The 18,793-nt window shown below is 31.6% G+C and overlaps 1 protein-coding gene across 1 annotated transcript in view; it reads left to right on the top strand.

The window, feature by feature from the left end:
• The first annotated feature begins 14,481 nt into the window (after positions 1-14,481).
• The window catches only part of LOC101501106 (C-type lectin receptor-like tyrosine-protein kinase At1g52310), a 5,690-nt gene continuing 1,378 nt past the window's right edge, over positions 14,482-18,793 (top strand). The window contains exons 1-4 of the mRNA XM_004488065.4: positions 14,482-14,708; positions 14,840-14,888; positions 16,198-16,626; positions 16,876-17,437. Of these exons, the coding sequence (XP_004488122.1) occupies positions 14,628-14,708; positions 14,840-14,888; positions 16,198-16,626; positions 16,876-17,437 (1,121 nt within the window). The 5' untranslated portion in view covers positions 14,482-14,627. The remainder of the gene's footprint in view (positions 14,709-14,839; positions 14,889-16,197; positions 16,627-16,875; positions 17,438-18,793) is intronic.

Genomic DNA, 18,793 nt, shown 5'->3' with positions numbered 1-18,793 from the left:
CAGATGGTTTTGAAAAGTAAAACCGTCTGCATCAAAATAGGCAAAATCCAGAGTCCGACCCTCATGGATTTTCCTTTTAAGAAAGTCTGATGGTATGGAAGGTTCTGCATCTATTTCCTTGGATACAGGAGCTTTCTTGGGAGGGGGTGAAGAAATTGGTTTCTTCTTCTTTTTCTGTGAGATTTCCTTCATGGCATCAGCCATAAGTTTCTCAGTTTGTGGTTCCTTTCTCTTTTTGGGTTTCTCTTGAATAGCACCAGGTGCCTTGCCTTTGTCTTTGGCAAGAATCTTATGTGTAGGAATGGGTACTCTTTTGGTTAAAGTAGGTGGTGGTGAAGGGGTTTCACTGGATTAAGATGATGAAGGTGAGGGAGTGCGTGCTTGGTTTGTTTAACTCGTGCCATAATCGTAAATTGAAGTAGATTGAATGTAGACAGTAACAGAGAACAATTGCAGAGACAGAGCAAAGAGATGAAGCAGAGAAAATTTGTGAAATCTAGAGAAATGAAGTGCAGAAATCGATTGATAACTGTTCCTATTTAAACCCTTAAATGTGTAAATCAATTCCCAAATCGATTAGGTTACCGTTGCTGGGTAATGTCAATCGATTTAGTAATTATTACATCCAACGGCTAGTCACAACGGTCATATTGTTAATCGATTCCCAAATCGATTTCCAGATTTACTTAATCGATGTCCAAATCGATTGTTTTAAAGTTGAAAGTTGAACTAGTCGATTTCCCAATCGACGCTCGGGCAAGTTTAAAAAAATTTCTGACCTTTGAAGTCTGGGGCCAAAGCAATCGATTCCCAAATCGATTTTGTAAACCATTTACCATGTTGGTAATCGATTCCCAAATCGATTTAACTGGAAAACACTGCAAGCACCAGAAGTGTCCTATGAAAAAATTCAAAGATCATACCTCACTAGGATCAATGATCCCTAGTTTCATCCTTATATGCAGGAAACTTTCTCTTGGTAAAGCTTTTGTGAAGATGCCAGCCAGCTGTTCGGCTGTGTTAACATACTCAAGCTTAATGATTCCATTTTGAAAGTGATCCCTTATAAAATGATGTCTTACTTCAATGTGCTTGGTCCTGGAGTGCATCACTGGACTCTTAGTTATACTTATTGCACTTGTGTTATCACACATAATAGGTACTGTTCCCAAGTCAACACCAAAATCCAATAAATGTTGTTTCATCCAAAGAATCTGAGCACAGCAGCTCCCAGCTGCAATGTATTCAACTTCAGCAGTTGATAAAGCAATGCTAGTCTGTTTCTTACTAAACCATGACACAAGAGAGTTTCCAAGTAAATGACAAGTTCCTGAGGTACTTTTCCTGTCGAGTTTACATCCGGCAAAGTCTGAATCTGAGTAACCAACTAAGGTACAGGTTGATCCTTTCGGATACCACAAGCCTAAACTCTTAGTTCCTACTAGATATCTGAAAATTCTCTTAACTGCACTGAGGTGAGATTCCTTTGGATTTGATTGATACCTTGCACACATACAAACACTGAACATGATGTCTGGTCGGCTTGCTGTAAGATAGAGCAAAGATCCTATCATACCCCGAAACCTAGTAACATCTACAGGTTTACCTTTCTCATCTCTGTCTAAGTAATTTCCTTGACTCATGGGAGTATCAAGGACTTAAGGTTTTCAAAATTAAATTTCTTTATCAAATCATTACAGTATTTAGATTGACTAATGAAAATGCCTTGCTTGCTTTGGTTAATTTGAAATCCCAAGAAATATGACAGTTCACCCATCATTGACATTTCAAATTTACCTTTCATCAAATTTTCAAATTCTTTGCACAGTTTATTATTTGTAGATCCAAATATTATGTCATCAACATATACTTGGACAAGCAAGATATCATTTCCAGTAGTTTTTGTGAAAAGGGTCTTGTCAACATTTCCTCTTAAAAAGTTTTGTTGAATAAGGAAATTGCTGAGCTTCTCATACCAAGCTCTTGGAGCTTGTTTTAACCCATAGAGGGCCTTTGAGAGCTTATACACATGATTAGGAAAATCAGGATTTTCAAAACCAGGTGTTTGGCTAACAAAAACTTCCTCTTGAAGGTCACCATTGAGAAAGGCACTTTTCACATCCATTTGATAAAGATTAAAGTCCATTATACAAGCATAAGCCAATAAAATTCTTATGGCTTCTAACCTAGCTACAGGGGCATAGGTTTCATCAAAATCTATTCCCTCCTCTTGACTATAACCCTTGGCTACTAGTCTAGCTTTGTTCCTTGTTATCACACCATTCTCATCCAACTTGTTTCTGAACACCCATCTGGTTCCTATGACATGCTTACCCTCTGGCCTAGGTACTAAACTCCACACCTTGTTTCTCTCAAACTGGTTTAACTCCTCTTGCATAGCAAGTATCCACTCACTATCTAACAGGGCTTCCTTAATGTTCTTAGGTTCAATCTGAGATACAAAGGCTGTAAAGTTACAAAACTGACTAAGGCTTCTCCTAGTTGCAACACCTTTAGAGATATCGCCTATAATGTTGTCTAAAGGGTGGTTTCTGTTGAACTTCCATTCCTTAGGCAACTCACTGGTTTCTATAGGTTCTACAAGGTCTGATCTAGTTGGAGGGTCAGCTATAGGTTGTTCTAGTGGTTCAGATTCTACAACTTCGTCCAAAAAGTCATCAACCTTAGAAGGAGTTTTGTTCAAGTTTTCTGTAAATAATTCATCAAACTTTACATGAACTGACTCTTCTATGGTCTTTGTTCTTTTGTTGTAGATTCTATAGGCCTTACTAGTTTGGGAATATCCTAAAAAGATACCTTCATCTGCCTTAGGGTCAAACTTTCCTAGGTGTTCTTTGCCATTGTTCAACACAAAGCACTTACAACCAAAGATTCTAAAGTAGGAAAGGTTTGGTTTTCTACCCTTGTAAAGCTCATAGGGGGTTTTTCTAAGCAGGGGCCTAATGAGTACTCTATTGACAACATGAGTGGCTGTACTAATTGCATCTGCCCAAAAGTACTTAGGTAGGTTGGAGTCCTTAAGCATAGTCCTAGCTAACTCTTCTAAGGATCTATTTTTCCTCTCCACTACCCCATTTTGCTGTGGTGTCCTAGGGGCAGAATATATGTGGTTGATTCCATGTTGTTCACAATAAGTTTGAAAAGAATCATTTTGGAATTCACCTCCATTATCACTTTTAATTGATACAATTTTCTGGTCATTCTCATTTTGAACCAAAGCAGCAAATTTCTTAAAAGTTGAGAATGCATCACTCTTATGAGCCAGAAAATATGTCCATGTGAACCTTGAATAGTCATCAACCAACACATATCCATAAAGGTTACCTCCAAAGCTCTTCACTTGAGCAGGTCCAAAATGGTCCATGTGAACTAACTGCAAAACTCTATTTGTTCTAACCATATCTATAGAGGGAAAAGGAGTCTTAACCAGTTTGCTTTTCTCACAGGAGTCACGCAGTCTATCCTTAGTAAACTTCTTATTAGGGAGACCTATAACTAGCTGTTTGCTAACAAGTCTATTCAAATGATCTATATGAATATGCGCTATACGTTTATGCCATAACCAAGTCTCATCTGAATTAGATAACAAGCAACATATAGTACTTGGCAAAGAATTAAAATCTAACATATAAATGTTATTAATTCTGTCACCAACTAACTTTATGTGTTTGTCATCTTTATGCTCAATAATGCAAGATTGTGATGAAAAACTTACCTGGAAACCTTTATCACATAGCTGGCTTATACTCAGCAGATTGTGTTTTAGCCCTTCTACATATAAGACATTTTTTATTACTGCAGTTGACTCATTTCCTATGTCACCAATTCCAATAATCTTTCCTCTATTGTTGTCACCATATTTGACAAAACCTTCTTCCTTTAATGTCAAGGACAGGAATTTGGATTTGTCTCTTGTCATGTGCTTTGAGCATCCGCTGTCTAAATACCAAGAATGCTTAGTGGATGTCAAGCACACCTGCAACACACAATCAAAATTTTATTTTTGGTCCCCAATTTAAATTGGGTCCTGGAATGTTAGTGTCAAAAACAGATTTCTTTGCTATCCAAACTTGCTTCCATCCTCTATTGGCTAATTTTTTAAATTTGCAATTTAAAACAAAATGTCCCTTTCTGCAACAGAAATGACATTTGCCATCAAAGGATGAATGTTTGTTTGGTTTAGTAAAGATGTCATACATACTCTTTGAAATAGCAGATTTTTGACCATATTTGACATTTCTGGTTTGCATGTAACCAATACCATATCTATTTTTATTTCTTTTAACATGCATATTGGGTTTATATCCTAAACCAGATTTTTCATGAACATGTCTTTGATTGCTAAGTATGACATTCAGTTTATCTTCACTACTAGCAAACTTCAATAAATCAGATTTTAATGATGCAACAGTATTTTCAAGTTCAATGCACTTTGCAGATTTTTCTTGTGAATCCTTTTTCAGTTGTTCACATAAATTTTCAATTTCTTTATGCTCAACATTCATTTGTTCAAGCATTTTCTTTGTGCTTAACAACTGTTTTATGGAGTTCACATAATCATCATGCAATTCATTGAAAGCTTCTTGAAGTTCATCATAGGTTGGATTAGATTGTGAACTAACCTCATTTTCTGATTCTGAATCTGAATTTGCCATGAGACACATATTGGCTTCTTCTTCATCCGAAGAGGCAGAGGATTCATCATTATCGTTCCAAGCAATATACGCCTTCTTTGTTTTGGTGACTGGTTCTTTGCCTTTCGATTTTGCAGCTTTATTTTTGTTCTGCAATTTGTAGCATTCTGACTTTATGTGACCAATCTTCCCACATTCATAGTTTTATAGAATTCACATACTCATCATGCAGTTCATTGAAAGCTTCTTGTAGCTCATCATAGGTTGGATTAGATTGTGAACTAACCTCATTTTCTGATTCTGAGTCGGTATTTGCCATGAGACACAGATTCGCTTCTTCTTCATCTGAAGAGGCAGAGGATTCTTCGTTGTCATTCCATGCAACATAAGCTTTTCTGGTTTTGGTGACTGGTTCCTTGCCTTTTGTTTTTGTAGCTCTATTTTTGTTCTGTAACTTGTAACACTCCGACTTTATGTGACCAGTTTTACCACATTCATAACAGTTAATTGTCTTGTTGTCACTAGTCTTAGAGTTGGATGGCTTTCTGAATTTGTTGTCTTTCTTCTTCAGAGATTTCTTAAACTTTTTGACAAGCAAACCAATCTCAGGCTCTTCATCAGTCTCACTTCTTGATTCATCTGAACAACTTTCTTGTTCAGTTTTTGATTGATGCGTTTGGGCTTTCAAAGACAATCCTTTCTTTTTCCTGCTTTCTTGTTCTGACTCATCTAGTCTATGCAACTCCATTTCATGCTCCCTGAGCTTTCCAAATAGTGTTGCAGTGGTCATTTTTGCCAGATCTTTCGATTCAGCAATAACAGTTATTTTGGGCTGCCATTCTCAGGTTAAACACCTCATGATCTTTTCGATTTGCTGTTCATTCTCCACCTGTTTTCCCAGGGCATGAAGGTTGTTTATAACGTGTGTAAACCTCGTCTGTAGATCACTTATAGATTCATCTTTCTTCATGCTAAACAATTCGTATTCATGCATAAGTGTATTTACGTGAGCTCTTTTCACGTCTGTGGTTCCTTCATGTGTTTCTTGAAGAATGTCCCACATTTCCTTTGCTGATTTACAGTTTGATACCCTAAAGAATTCTTCTGCACACAAAGCAGATGTTATAATATTCTTAGCTTTAGCATTATAACCTACCTTCTTTTTATCGTCCTCAGACCATTCGGCTCTGGGCTTGGGGATCATCAAGTCATTTGTTCCAGCAATTTTGGGTATGTAGGGTCCATTTTCAACAGCATCTAGAATATCAATACCACTGGCTTCCAGAAATATCAGCATCCTATGTTTCCAATACATGTATGCGGTTCCATTGAAGGTTGGGGGGTCTGGCAAGTAAAGCACCTTCTCCTAGAAAATCAACTGAGGCCATATTCCTTTTATGAGTTTTACCTCTAAAAAAGTCAGGCTCTGAGGCCAATTTTTGATTATTATGACCTCGAAATAATCAGAATATATCAGTCTTTAACAAATTAAAGCAATATAGAAAATCGAATACGTCTAGCATACAATTAAGATCGAACATACAATCATACGATGCAAGATTTATTCAGATTCATACACACAGCGGAATTATAATGCGGCATACAAGATTAACAATTAAAAGTAAAAGGATAAGGGATAGAATGCACCAAGGTTTATCCTGGTTCAGTTGTCAATAAGACAACCTACATCCAGTCCTGACAATCCAACTGGATTTCAGCTTTTTCTCCAATAGAAAGAATTGTGACTTGTTTACAGATTGTCCAGTTTCCTCGAAACCTATCTCTCTAACACAATCTCTTTCTTATTGCTTAACCCCTTGATCCTTGCAGTCACTCGGCAGACTCACACAAGATCAAGTCCGGCTCCTTCTTGATGAGGCCTCTCACCCAAGAAGATCGCCACCAGTTTCTAGCTGGATTTTTCGCAGTCGTTTCTTTACAGAGTATTTGTTACAAACAAAATAAAAGAAGTAAAAAGTTTGTCTTCAATCTTGATCAATGTATCTCACAAGAATCTGGTTGTTCAATTTTGTGTTTGTGAGAACATTGTCTTTTCTCTCAAGAATACTTTTTCAGCTCCCTCAATGATTATGGATAATCTTTTTGGTCTTGATCTGAAAAAGTCACACCAATCGATTACTTAATTGATTTACTAAGTCTCATAATCGATTTACAAATACACAGAATCGATTTGGCCACAAACTGAAAGTTCACTGTGATTTCAAAATATTTCTTTCAATCGATTTGCCAATCAATTGTGTTTAAAACAGTGACTTATCTATTTTCATGTTAATCGAAGTGTCAATCGATTTGGTAGTATTTGCCTGAAAAGTTCTTACCAGATGTTTAGTTCAATCGATTTCCCAATCGGTTGATACCAAACTTAACATAATTGAAATTCCACAATAGATTGTCCAATCGATTGTGTTTGTCACAGGTCATGTTACTTTTGAAATATAATCTAAGCAATCGATTTGCCAATCGATTAGCCTAGTAAATGGATTGTCCATTTGACTTTCCCAATCGATTTGTTTCAATCAGTTTTACTTTGTGATGTGCACAATCGATTTGCCAATCGATTAGCCTGTAAAACATCTTGCTACTGACTTGGTCATTTTCATTTCTAATTGTGCCAGTCGATTGCCTAATCGATTATACAACCACAAACAGTATGTTTCCTTACAACCCTTTTTATGAAATCGATTTCCCAATCGATTTACTCAGTGAATATTTAACTTTTGTTGATTTTTTGAGTTCCAAGCAATTTGTCTCAAGTGTGTAGGGTTGAGTTGTTGTTCCTGAAATCTTGCTCAGTTAAAATGTTAGATTTATCATATGATGTATGAACATTGTATGTTTGTTAATTATGTCAAAATTAGGATTAAAAGGACTAAAGTCCAACAAAGACGACGGACAAACACAACATTGTACAAAGACTTAAAACCATGAAAAAAACAGGAGAAAAACTAAATATGTGTAAAAAAATCATTTATTTAAATAAAAGAGAATAAAAAACGAATTAGATATGTGATTTCATACCAAAAATTGACTCTAAATTACCTCTCGTTAGTGAAAAAATAAAAATATGATCAAATAGAAATAGTAGAATAGAAGCGCCGCACAAAGACCTAACTCATCAAATAAACTGAAAAAGTTTTTATTTTATTGTTAAATTAATAAGTTGTTTTTACTCAAAATTTATAAATTTGTTGAATGGTTGGACTTGGATGTGCGTATAAATTATATTACTCTCTATTGTCATTAGCCTAATTTAGATTTAGATATTCGGCATATTCTGTTTATAAAACTTGCTAGTAAACATTTTATTAAATTGATCTAGTTTGTTATTGTTGAACATATTTGGTATATACCGTTGATCTGTTTTATCTGATATGTTTGAGTGTCTTGTAAGTGACGTGAACTTAGTCCTATTTATTAGTTGTAAATTAATTAAATATACAGAAAATACCAACGGTATTGACCTTAACTTCAAAATTATAATACGTGCGTCAAAGATGAATAAACAATTGGATCCAAAGCTCGTATTTTCTAGTGTATAGGTGCGAATATGCGCATATGATACTTTGAACAAGTTTCAATTATAGACATGTTACAAGCACCCTCCTCAAAATAATTCTTGTATGGTTATAATAATTTAAACACATTATTTAAACACATACATAAAAGAAAAAAAGTAGAAAAATAATAATAATATAAATATATAATTTTAAAATAACTAAAAGAAATATATTTTTGTGACCGCCCATGAATTGCTATCATTTTCATCTCACCAAGGGTTTATTTTAAAAATGCAGATTTGTAGTCCTTAGAAAATGCGGGATATGGATATAAAGAGATAAATTTATATTAATAGATATTAAGCATCTATGATAGAATTTCCCTTATTTGGGTGCTAAAGTAGATCTGACATGAAACATTATTCATTTATAATATTTTAATAATAGTGTCAAATAAGCTCTCAATGTTAGTGACATTTTTGTTTTTCTTCGTAGACTTACTTCATTTGATATTATCCCATATTCCAATTATTTTTGCCTAATGTTAGTGCAAATAGTAAAATTAATATTATCCATATTTTTTTATTTTAGTTGTTAGTTTGATATTGTAATTATTTTTTATAATTTATAAAAGAAGTTTTCTTACGATCCATTCCGCATAGGGGGTTCAACTCAACCATTTATGTTGATTAGTCTTGCTCCATGATAATTCCTTATCATATGCAATTTTGTATATAATTTTGAATCATTATTTAGATTGTTTCACTTAATTTACTATTGAATTTAGAATTATTTTGAATAAATTATGGTTTTTATAATTCTTCAATTCAATAAGGTGTTTATCTTTTCATTTCCTTAATTAACTATACTATTTTCGTAGTTTTATTTTAGTCAATTGGTTTAGTGTAGTGCTAAAATTTGCTAACCAAACAACATGATTGTTGTAATAATTTTAATCATATATATAGTTGTAAACGTTCAAATATAGTCAAATTAGTTGTAAATGAAAGTTAAGATTTATAAATATAACTTTTGTAAAGATATCGTATCCCAATTCTAAATTAAAAATAATGAAAACTGCACTTTTTTCAGCGAAGTTCGTCTGACAAGAATGTTGTCTTTCCTAGCAAAATTACACAGAAAATAAAAAAAAATCATTTTAAGTTATGCAAAATTTCATCCGACAAGCATAGTGCATTGTCAAACAACCATTATAAATTTTTTTTTTTGTTGATTTTCGCTTCATTGGGCGACTAGAGCCATGGCCAGGTTACCATAACCAGCATATAAGTAAATAGGGAATACCAAAAATTGAAGATTCAATCTTGGGAACAGGTGATCGAAAATTCAATAGGTCTCCATATGTATAGTTCTTTCTTTCTCATTGTTTATATTTCCTTGAACATGTGTAATTAAATTCTCCATTAATGTTAGGAATGAGTATAATAAGATGAAAACATTTAATGTTTGATTTGATATTTGGTTATATGGATGAATTTAATTGAATTATATTATCAATCATTGCCTTTAATATTTTTTCATTGTTTGACTTCTTTAAATTGATTTGTGATTTAAAGATTGAAACGAGAGTTGACTCTTTAAATGCTTGAGATTAATAATATTTTACTTTGTAGTCTAAAGATGGATACAAACATTTAAAACAATTATAATTTTTTATATTTAATATTTAATCTTAAAGGTTCAATCACTAAGAGATTATGGTTGAATATTTTTGGAAATTGGTAACAACTTATTGAATGAATTTGATAATTAAATTCAAATTGTAGTTAAAAGTTGGATTCATGGTGAAACTCATCCCTAACCCTTTTAATATCATAAAGTCCAATACTTTTAATCTTGTTAATTTGAGAAACATTAATTCAATTTTCAAAAAAAATTGTTCAATTGGTAATTAGAATCGTTTGATAGTATAATATAATATTTGACTTTGACACTCAATCTTATCATTTTAACATTACTTGCATCAATTAATTACACTTGTTGAACATCTATGATCACCCTATCCTTTTTTAGCCATATTGATGGTGCAGTGAGCCAAGTAAAGCGAACTCGTTTTATCATTCTTAATATAAAGTTATATTCTCTAAAATATGAGGTTAGACCTCAAAAATAATTATATCATATGAATAAATTAAATTTAGACCTTACAAAACTCAACTCATTAAAAATATTAATTTAAATTGAACTTTTAAATAGATTAATAAATCATAATTTAAAAAAAGAAAAATATGACATGTAATAGGTCATCCTGTAGTTGTGTTTTAATTTTACATGTCGAGGCATATAGCAAATGTTTGGTTTCTAATTTTAATTTAGTTTTATTTACAATTTTAATTGTAAAAAATTTCACTTTCTTTTTAAAATTTTTTTAATAGAAATGCAAACAATATAGTGATGTTAACACGTATCATATTTAACTAAAAAATATCGCTTTCTCTTTTTAATTTTTGAAAAACAATTCTATTGTTCATTAGTAGTACTATTGTCAAAATATGATATATTAATATTATGATATACTTGATATTATGAATAATATGTGATCAAACAATTTTTTTAACCTATAATATCTTGTCGTTTCAAGATATCAGTTAAATAGTAAGAATTTGATATTTTTTTAAAAGAATAATAGTAAGATGGTCACTAATATTATTGTTATTAATAAAAATTCTCCTAACGCTCCTTTAAAAAAGTTAATTACCATATGTGAATCTGTGTTACAATAATTTCTTTTGGAATTGAAAAGAAATTAGATTTTGAAACATAAAAATCTGTGTTCCAAAAATTGTGTTCTAAAAAATCTTTAATTTTATGCACGGATTAATTGATTCAGAGATATATTTACATGGTTGAATGAATTAATTGAGAGGTATGTTTAACAAGTGCGTTAAAATTCAACTATCATTAAATATGAATTAGTATTAGGCCGACCCATGTGGGTTTTCTCCAACGTGTCTGACATCTCTTTAGAGTGAGTACTTTCTTTTTGTATTAAGTTCTTCTTAGAGTGAGTACTTTCAAGTTTTTATTTTCTTTCTAGAGATTTGTTTCATGTAGAGTAAAAAGTTAATAAAGTGAATAAATTAACAATTATTAGTCATGCATGTGCATATAATATTAATAATTAATATTATTTATTTTATTATATAAAGTGAATTATCTACGTTAGAATAGTCTAATCCCTAATTGATAGAGGGATTTACGAAAATTTTAAAAGATTAAGTTTATATATAATTGAGATTTAAAAAAAAGTTAATAAGTAAAATAATTTATGATCATATAACACCTCAATCACACTTCAATTAATTTTAGAAACATTTTATAATTGTTTAATTTCAAAAAGAAAAACAAGTTCTTTTCTTCCCCTCTAAAAATCCTCCTAAACCAATTCTTAGAGAATAAAATAAGGGTTGATAAACAAACTAGTTAATGGTTGATATTATTATATGTATATATATTTGGTCAATTATACGATTATTAACAATACTAACATTGGTGTATCCATTTTATCAATTTCTCCTTTATTAACTTATCACTTTAAAGAAATCAAATCATTCTTTTAACATACTCATCTCATTTAAATTTACGAAAACATTGTTTTTCCTCTAATAAAAATAAAACTTGTACATATAATCGTGTAGTAAAATGAGTTTTAACTTGTCAAAAACAAATAGTTTAATTGACTAATATATCCTTAATAGCAAAGTAGTTGGTGAAATAGATAGAAAAATTGAGTAGTCCTCTACTTTATACTTTGAATACTTTTAAATTATTATCACTAGGGTAGAAATAGATTTGGGTGACTAACAAGTTCTACAACTTAGTCTATAGTCTTTTTGATAAATAAACAAGGTTAGACTTCTAAATATGTCTACTAAGCTAAGAAGGAAAGATTATGGATCACAAAACAAAACAAAACAAAAAAGTTTTGTAGGCTTATTAGGCCAACCTAGTTAAGTAATTGAGCAAAAGCAGTTGATTTGACTAAATTCAAGCCACTTAAATAGGTCAATTTTATACACAGGTGAGTTAAAGTGGGTCACAGGTCCACAGGTTTGCACATGAGGGTGCTATCAGAATGTAAACAAAATTTTTAGTAAGTACAAACTTTATCAGGTTTTTCTATGTTTATTTATAGTTTGTGTACATGCGTATTTTCTTGACTTGTAGTTCTTTAATCAGAGGATACGTTTAACTTTGATAACCAAAGGATGATGAGTTGTTGACTTCTCCAATGTTCCAGGTTCAGATGATTGACTTGTAGATCGTTGACTTTGAGAGTGTTGACTATTGCAAGATTTTTCAGACGCAAAAGTATTAGCATTGAGAGTGCGTTAATCAAAATCAAATGAACAGTTACATAGACACGTTGAGATTGTGTTGATTAGAATATGACGAATAGTAACATATATTAGAGTCACAGAGAAGTTCTTTTATGATGATCTTTTTCTTTACACAAAAGAGGATCCAACATATATTATAGAGTCGACACATTTAAGTAAATTCATTAAAGTATAAATTGTTCTCGAGAAATAATTTTGCTATCATAAAAATAATTGAGAGTTGTTGTTCTTCCAACCAATTTTATTATAATAAATCCGTCAACTTCACTTAAAATTTGAAGTATAAAAACTAAATTTTTTTGCAGTGAATCTCTCAATCTCACTTAGTCATCGTACCACTAGTATGATAAATGTGTTTTTTGATGAAAACCTACTCAAGCATTAACAAAAATATTCAAAGGGCAATATTAATTTTACTGTTGATATAATATATTAATAATCAAACCTATAAAAGTTTATACAAATTTGAAATTCGTAGCTATGTAGTTTAATATCGACATTTTCTTATATTTTTTTTAAAAAAAAAACATTAATCGTTAATTTAAAATTATTTAATAAAGTATTAAATAGTTTTAAAATTATATAAAAATTTGCGGAATTGGTCTAATTTTTTTTAATTTAACGGTTGGATTAGTGAAATTCATTGTTTATATTGAATTATTAAGTAAAATAATTAATCATAGAGTTATCTTTAAAGTCAACAGAGAAATACAAGTCTTAAGCCATTTTATTAAAGTTATTAAACGAAGTAATTAATCTTTACTCTTTTTTCTATCTCTCCTTCAGTTTTCAAGGATTTAAGTTACATTACGTTTGCAATATTAGATTTTTATCTTATTGTCAACAATGATCGATGCAATTGAAATTATTTGATAATTAATTAGACAACATCTACAAACCTTATAAATGATTTACATTTTTTGATCTCTACGACTATATGAACACATGTATAACCTAAAAAATATGGTAGAATGAAAGTCTATCAACACAATTAATATCACTAACTTCTTCCACTTACAAAATAATATGGACAATTAACTCACTACGCTGTTTGAATTAAATCTTAATATTTCATTATAGTAATTTGAGAAAAATTGCAAACTTAATAGTTCACATGCGTAACTTAATTTAACTTAATGACAAACATTGTAAATTGAATATAACTTAAAGGATCAAATCAAAAATAAAATATTTAAATGACCTAAACAAAAATTGAACTAAACTTAAAACGACTAGTATAATATTTTTGCTTTTTAATAAAAATGTTATTCTTTTAGATCACAGGTGTTGCTTACTTTAAACTAGGACATATCTTCTAAATTTTTGTTTATAAAAAATGTTATTCTTTTTATTTTATTTATACAATAGACAATATAAGGATTATGTTTCTCTAAGAGTTTAGTAAATAAATTGACTAAATTAAGAGTTAAAATTGTAACCATTAAAATTGAATATACATGTATATTTAATATTAACTTTTTATTTAATAATCAATGATTAATATTATTTATTTAAAATAAAATATTTACTTTAGAGAATCTAATCCATAACGTAAAATGAAATGAAGACTTCTATGATACATTTGAAAATTATTATATTTTGATACTATCAAATTAAATTATTAATAGTTGAATCACATATCATCTACAAATGAGTTTGATCATATTTTAGATTTAATACCATTAAAATTTTAAATTGTATCTTTTAAATCTATTTTTAAATATTGACATTTATTTATTAAACTATAAAAATTAAAGTGAATCATGTTTTCTTATAAAAAATGAACAAAGTACCTCTCTTTGAATTAAATTGATTTTATTAGCACTTCTCTGATTTATATACGAGGTGTTTATCTGTTAATATTAGTACTAACCTAAGAAAACATAATTCAGAAAAATAAAAAATAAATACCTAAGAACGAAGAAATGAGAGAGAAGAAGCGAGTAATAAACACGGTTGAAAAAGGGGGACTGGAGTTGTTCAATTCTTCAATTAATTCACTTACTCATCACAGACACTACTCGATAGTTCAGAAATGAACAACTCTTTTTCTCCCTTTTCTCGCCACGCCATTTTTTGACTTCATTATTCCGATGGAACGCAAGTCCACGCTTCTGCAATTCATTCTCCTTCTATTACCTTTAATTGCTTTTCCTGGAATCACTTCCAATGCAGTGAGTTTTCTTCTTTCTCTCTGTCTCTCTCTATATATATATATGTATTTTTTTCTTAGGACATGTTTGGAAATTAAATGTTTTGTGCTGTATACTCGATTTAACTAATTTATTTTTGTTTGTGGTTGTAGACACTTAATAATGAGACTTGCGGTCACTTCGATGCTTCACACACTAAAGGTATCATTTCAACTCATTACTTCATATCTCTTCGATCCATCCCTTATGTTTTTGGTTGTATAAGGATTTGCTTATTCATTATTAAAATCATTAACTATCACTTAATGTAAGATAACTATATATTATATTATAACCTATGAACCACATACATTTACCCAAACTCTACATTGACACGTAGACATCAGTATGTAGAAGTAGTTGTATGTAATCACAAGTGTCACTATCGTGTCAAACACGATACATTGGACACTTCGATCTAAAGGGTCAGTGTTACCTACTTTTGATTTGAGTCTTCAATTTGTGAAGTGTCGGTGTTACATACTTTTGATTCGAGTCTTCAATCTGAAGGATCAGTGTTACATACTTTTGATTCGAGTCAACCTTTCTCTCTGTTAATATTTTATCTTGTTCTATTTATGGAGATACCGAGGGGAGGAGGATGAACTTGGGTATTGCTTTAGCGATATTTTAAAACAAAATATAAGTATTTTGAAACATTGTTTTAATAACGGTTGCGGTTACACTGCGATAATTGAAATTGCAGAGAAATGAGAATGATATGCTCGCAATTACGGTTGCAGGCTGCCATTTAAAACCATGTCTTGAAACGTGTGGTGTGTTTCTACTAAATTGATGGAGATGGTATTTATTAGGTGATAATATTTTAGTATTTTAATGGAAGTTAATAAGTTATACGCAGTTACATTTTACCAGAATCGGGACTATTTACTAGCTTTCTTTGTCAATACGTAATTACCTAAAACAATAGTTGATTGATACTGTGAAACACTGGCTTACTATTCATAGAAATGTGATTGAAGATGAAAACTGATGATTGATCTATATGAGATTATATTTGAGTAAGTTGTTTCTCTAAACTTCAACCTAGCAGCCACTTTGCTAGCCGCTATATTGCTAAGATGTTTTGTGGGGCTGCCGATGCACTATGCTACGCTATCCGCCATTGACTACATAGTGACCACCAAGTAAAAGTAAGACACTAAATAGTAAACAAATAAATTACTAGAGAAAAATATAATTATAGCTGCCAGGCTCGTTCTTCCGATGAGCTTGTGTCCAATCCAGACCAGGCAAATGCTCTCATGCTCACACTTAAACGGATTGTCTAAGAACTCAATAATAACATGTTATAATGCTTCTTAATTTTCAATCTTTCTATAATAACATGTATAAAAATTCTAATGCACTTCATCTGATGGTGCTTGAAGTCATATTTTGATTATAATTTATCTACATATTCATGCTTTAGTATCCATGTACTATATCATTTTTTCTTTTTCTTGTGCAGCGCCATGCCCAAATGGTTGGGTTATTGACCCTAACAAGACCAAGTGCTTTCTCCATGTTGGGAGGCCTCAATCTTGGAATGATTCAGAGACATGCTGTAGTAAATATGGTGGACATTTAGCATCATTGGCATCGCTTCAGGAGTTACATTTTGCTCAAAGTTTATGTGGCGAATCCATCAATAGTTGCTGGATTGGTGGAAAAAGACACAACAATGCATCTGGTTTTCAGTGGATGTGGTCTGATAATTCTCAATGGAATAAGTCCATATTTCCTTTGGCTAATGTTCAACTTAATTGTACTGGAACTGGACTATCCTGTAATTGGAACAGTACAGATAATTTATGTACAGCAATGAGTAATAATTCAAAATTTCTCATGAGTGAGAGATGTGGTAATCCTCATGCTTCTCTGTGTATACTTGACTTAGGTATGCTCTTGTATATATTACCTGTGGATTCACGTTTTATGTTTATTAGAAATTCAGTATGCATGTTTTCCAATTATTTAATTCATTCTTCTGAAAGGCATGTCCTTTCTTTTTTACTCTTGGGGTATGGCGGTATGCAATTATTTTCTCCGTTTTCTTTCTTCTATCTTGACTACATTTTTGCATGATTATTTTAAATATCATGGCCAACTGAACTGTTTACTCTTTTTTTCCATTTTTTCATCTCAGATACAAAATGTAACCATATGCACTGCCACAGGGAGTACCTTATAATCCTTGCAGTGGTGAGTGGATTGATACTCTCGACAACATTAGCAGTGGTTGTCTGGCTTCTTGTATATAAGCGGGGCAAGAAGAGAAGACGATCTAGAAAACTATCTGATCTTGCCGCTTCACTTCCATCATGGAAAGTCTTTACCAAAGAGGAACTAAGGTCAATCACGAAAAACTTCAGTGAAGGAAACCGTCTTGTTGGGGATACAAAGACTGGTGGTACATACAGTGGGGTCCAACTAGATGGCTCAAAGGTTGCTGTTAAGAGATTGAAGAGATCAAGCTTTCAGAGGAAAAAAGAGTTCTATTCTGTAATTGGCAGGGTTGCAAGGCTTCGACATCCAAATCTGGTGGCTGTGATGGGATGCTGTTATGATCATGGTGACCGCTACATTGTTTATGAGTTTGTAGCTAATGGGCCCTTAGATAAATGGCTACATCACTTACCAAGGGGAGGTCGCAGCTTAGATTGGGCTATGAGGATGAAAATTGCAACAACGCTTGCTCAAGGAATAGCGTATGTTCAAATATACATACTCTTTGATAACTTTCTACATGTTAATTTAGGAAATAAAACTTTATTTTCGGTGGTAACTAACTGGACATTTAGGTCACTATCCCTTCAACGTTGCAGTTTGTATGCATTCTTTATAATTTCTACTGCATGGCCATTGGTCACTCTGACTAATTTGGAAGAATACTGCAAAATTACATATGGGAACATTTGATTAATTGCTTAATCACACATCATATTTCATACATATTCTTATGTCAAGACCTTATTTCCAGAGTACCGTTGTCACTTGTCCAATGGATTATCATGCTTAGGAATTCTCTGTTGCTAAAATGCATATATTAAACCAAGCATCTTGTTCTTGGTTTTTAATTTTACATAAGAGCAATGATCATCATCATCCTTCTGACTTTTGCTATGAAAGATAAGTTCTTCCGTTAGCCGATTCAATTGTTATGATGAAGTAGTAGAGTCACATTAGTTAATTAGCTTGGCTGTGCCTGCTGTACTTGGCCCATAATCTTGTCTGAAGGGTAGAATTACCGAGTGTATACTTGGAATGGCTTAGGATCCTTTTAAGCTATTTACTAGCGTGAGAGGATAATGTTGAGAGAGATGGAATTTAATTTTAGTGAGAATGTGAGATCCACCTTTAAATATTTAGGGTGTATTAGTTTTTCTTTTGTTGAGTCTATCTTTTACGACACAGCCCTCTCTCTCATGTTAGTAAAAGTGTGAGAGGATCTTCATTTATTAGAAAAGAGGAAATAGTTAAGGACATAAAGTGCTTGTTGTATTAAGTGAGTTTCATATTCATTTTGTATGGTTTGTGCTATCTACAGTTTCCTTGTCCAGCAGTGCACAGTAATGATGAAATTGGGATTATATTACCTGATAAAAATGATTTAATTTAAAATTATATTTTCTTCTCATATTCATTTCTTGTATAATCATATATATATATATATATTATACAATTTTTGCATGCACCGGGGATTCAAAGATCATTTAAAACATGATACATGTCAGTCACTTAGCGTAAACATTTAGGGACTCTTTCCGGGATGATTATACAAAATTGTTTTACTTCATCGTTTCAGGATTATTTGTCTTATGTAACAGTTTGTGAGATAATTTATGTTCCCATGATAGCTCATTTTCTATCAACTTAGTGACTTGTTTTTCCTTTTTGGATACGATGCTACCTTCATTATATAAAATAAAAACATTACCAACACACTCTTAAATACTCTTTTCAACACCCTCTCTCATTTTGGTTGAATTCTTATGGGTCTCGTCAAATTTGCGGGTTCCAGTTTTAAAACAGGGAACTCATTAAAATTTTAACTAATAGGAAAG

Source organism: Cicer arietinum, chromosome 1 (genome assembly GCF_000331145.2).
Source record: "Cicer arietinum cultivar CDC Frontier isolate Library 1 chromosome 1, Cicar.CDCFrontier_v2.0, whole genome shotgun sequence".
Lineage (NCBI taxonomy): Eukaryota > Viridiplantae > Streptophyta > Magnoliopsida > Fabales > Fabaceae > Cicer > Cicer arietinum.
Note: the sequence above shows the minus strand (reverse complement) of the source record. Positions and strands in the feature narration are given on the sequence as shown.